Raw genomic sequence first — 3547 nt, forward strand, 5'->3', positions numbered from 1 at the left:
GGCCTCAACCGCCAGTACCCAGAGCTAACGGACCATTTGATCAACTATAACTTCCGCAAAAGGGGCCGCTCGAAGAACTCAATGCAGAACGAGATCTACTGTAACGCCGTGTGCGAGCTCGACACCATTATAATCGGGTTCCGGCGGGCGGGCATGAATTAGCAGTGCACAGCTGCGTAGCGTTATATCAAGAGGCGCTGGGGGAGTGTGGCATGGGCGAAAGGGGCGCCGCGGATTTGGACGATGCGCGGGCTTGTAAAAGCGGAAGGTGATGGCGGAGCGGAAAAGGACAAGGCGGAGCAGGATGGGGTAAACATAGCTAGCGGAGCGGATATTTATGTACAAACGTTTCTTGGTTTTTTTTTTGGCCCGTAGGACACGTCGTCTTCAAGTCACACCTATAAACTCTCCTGGTTTTAACAGCCGCGCTAACCTTTTATAGCCCATTTTAATAGTGTTAGGGGCATCTCTCGATTACAAACAGGTCTTCTGCTCCTAAGGTAGGACATTTAGGGAGGTGAACAGTTTGCAGTATCTGGTTTGGGATAGGGGGAACACTTGGGTAATTTGGGTGCAGGTCTGAATGTTTTCTTAAAGGGGTACTTTGAAGCTAACTTAAGTTAACTGATGCCAGTGCCTCAGCCAAAGCTATCTAAGACAGGAGGGAAATCCTCCTCTATATACCTGTCTCGGCCTTGGCTTCTTTCTCCTAGCTTTGTGGCTGGCCGACAGATCCCCTTGAATCTGTTGCTCTGCTACAAATCCACGAATCCCTTTAGATCTATTGCTCTATTACAAATCCACAAATCCGTCTGGTGTCACGTAACCTGGCGGGGCGAGGTGGCCTCCTGTCAGGCCGTACCCAACCTTTGGCTCTCCGGCCTTGCCTCGCCTACTGCCAACGGTGAAAAACCTTTCGTCGCAAAAAGCTTTTATCGGTTATTCTTTTTTCTGCTACCGAAATGCCCTCCTGCTCGTACTGCGAGCCCTTCGGTCGGTCTTTTTGTCCCCTCCCCCCTCCCCCAAAAAAAAAAAAAACTCCTTTCGGTATGTGAAGTGCCTGTGTATGAACCGTTTAAGCTGTGACGTGCTTGGCCCTTCTTCTTTTAAGCACCGGAGTATGGTAGACCAGCACAACAAGCTGGAAGCTAAGCTCGTAGCAGCAAAAGAGAAGGTGCTTCGTTTGCAGAAGCAAAAACGGATGTGGCTGGATAAGGTGATCCGCGCGGTCCGGCGCGGTATCGATAGTGTCGAGGAATTGGTGCGGGTTAAGCGCGAGGAGGCCGAGCAGGTGGCCATTCAGGCGGCCCCTGACCCACTCTCTTTATCCGCTTCCGGGCTTTCACCGTTATCCTTGGGTAAGGCAGATCCTGGGGTTAATCCAAATCTAAACCTGCTTGCCCTTCTTCAACCCGGTAAGTTGTGATTCCCCCAACGGCTTCCTAGGTCGTATGGCGCAGTGGTAGCGCACTGGCTCTTTGAGCTGGAGGTCCCAGATTCGATTACTGGTACGACCATTCTTCTCAATATGAGAATCGCACCGCGGTCCTTGTGTTGAGGAGGAGCTATTTCTTTTTTTTTCGTAACCTTTCAACGCAGAACCTTCTGCCTTACTTGGTCCCGGTGAGCCTGTCAACCGATTCCTTGGATCTGTTATTCTGTCCTGGTGTCTTTGCCTACAGAGTTCCAGGAATCTGCAGCGTCTCACAGGCTCCCTCCCTCCTGGGCCTGCTAACTTTCCTGCAGGTGTCTCTGCCGATACTCCTGTAAAGCCTCCTGGCAGTTCCCAAAGTTTGTCTCGTTTTCCCATGTGTTGTGTTCATCACTCCATCCAGCCCACTTGACGAGGTCGGGTGCAAAAACCTCGTCCGGCCCCAAAGACTTTCCGCCGTAAGGAGCTTATTGCGGCCGTTCTCCTTTCTGCTACCGGAACGCCTCCCTGCTCCTACTGTGAGTCCTTTGGCCGGTCTTCGTGCGCCGCCTCTTCTCAAAACTCGTCTCGGTGTGTGGAATGCCTGCGTGCTGATCGATCAGGGTGCGACGTTTTGGGTTAGTCGAGCTTGAGGAGGCAGAGGAGAAAGTGCTCCGTTTGCGCAAACAGAAACGGACGTGGCTCGAAAAGATGATGCGCGCGATCCGGCGCGGCATTAACAGGGTGGAGGAGTTGGAACTAGGCGGCCCGGCCCCGCTGAGTTTGGCTAAAGCACGGCTCCTTTTAAGAGAGGTAGCGGAAGCAGGCCTCCGTACGCTCAGCGCCGGCGCCGCTGGTGTCGATACGACGGGCAACGGCCCGGCCCTGCTTGCCCCGGGCACCAACGGCAGCGTCGTTATCGTCGTCGCCATAGTTAAGTGATCCCCCGCCACGGGATCGGGCAAGTTGCTGAAGGCGGAAAAGCCCTGGCGCGCACTGGGAGCCGCGCTGCCGCGACCACGAGTGAGCGTGGCCAGAGCGGAGAGGCCGGTCGAGCCGGCGTTGGAGGCACTGGGGGCGAGTGGACCTTGACAGCAGCGCAGCACCATCCGGCGGTCAGGACACAGCCGCCTTCAGCCCGACAAGACCCCCTGAGGCGTCCGCCTCGGGAAGCGCCCCATCCTCCCCTGAGAACATTGCCCTTCGACCCCGTGCGAGGAGATCCTCCTATGGCAGATGCAATTATACCTCCCCCACCAGGTGACGACCGTATTCGTCGCCGCCTCACCGCTGGAGAGATCGATGACCTTGCCAGGTCATGGGACCATGTCGACCCGAGAGACCTGCAGAAGATAATTCGGAAGCGAGCTGGCAAGCGCACGAATGATCGAAAAACTCAACGCCTTCGCCCCATTTAGACTAGGGCTTGATAGCATGTGGGAACCAACCGATCGATATCCTGAAGATCTTGAGCGAGACACCCGTCACGACCACCGCTATGGAATTGCTCAACTAATCACCCCATATCTGCTCCGACCTGCTCGGAGGCATGAAGAGGGTGAAGAAGTCTTCGGGTGATCCTCGAGCTGTGCATGCCCTGATGGAACAGGTGCCCACTCCGGCAGGACGTCCCGGAGTGACGCCTGGCTACGTCATGCAGGCGTCACCGACCCTCGATTCTTATATAAGGAATCCGCGGGCGACCTGCAAGGCGGCCAGGGCTGACGCTGTCAGGACCCCAGGCATCTCACTCATGTCTGATGAGGTTGGCCCACCTCATTTGTTGTATGTGAGAGTCCGACTCGGCCATGACCACAAAACGTATGCCATGCTGGACGGAGGATCGAGTTAACGTGTTGGAGACCCCACTCCGCGAGGCTGCGTGCCCGTAGTCAGTGCGATTGGGTGATGACAACGTCGTCGAGGTTCGACATTTTGTCCTCCTCGATTGTGCAACCACGACATTGTCACTCCATTGCTCCTTTGGGTGGTGGAGGGCCCGAGTGCCCAAACGATCCTGGTCGGACAAAACTGGTAAGTCGACCCACCCCGAGTTGGGCCACCCCCTGTCTTGGGCCACCCCACAGAACCTTCTCGTTTCCGGCACCCGCTAACAAAAGTGAAGCTATCGCGATC

The 3547-nt window shown here is 55.6% G+C and overlaps 1 protein-coding gene and 1 non-coding gene across 2 annotated transcripts; both read left to right on the forward strand.

Moving 5' to 3' along the window:
• Nucleotides 1-1120: 1120 nt before the first annotated feature.
• On the forward strand, nucleotides 1121-2353 carry GGTG_14278 (hypothetical protein; the record flags this gene model as incomplete). The annotated part of the gene is made up of 3 exons (XM_009232205.1): nucleotides 1121-1415; nucleotides 1747-1791; nucleotides 2055-2353. 3 exons carry the CDS (start codon nucleotides 1121-1123, stop codon nucleotides 2351-2353), a joined length of 639 nt encoding a protein of 212 aa, XP_009230469.1.
• Nucleotides 1446-1517, forward strand: GGTG_20270. The gene has a single exon. It is a non-coding gene; the product is annotated as a tRNA-Lys (tRNA).
• Nucleotides 2354-3547: the final 1194 nt, after the last annotated feature.

The sequence above is a fragment of the Gaeumannomyces tritici genome, assembly GCF_000145635.1.
Source record: "Gaeumannomyces tritici R3-111a-1 unplaced genomic scaffold supercont2.216, whole genome shotgun sequence".
Classification (NCBI taxonomy): domain Eukaryota; kingdom Fungi; phylum Ascomycota; class Sordariomycetes; order Magnaporthales; family Magnaporthaceae; genus Gaeumannomyces; species Gaeumannomyces tritici.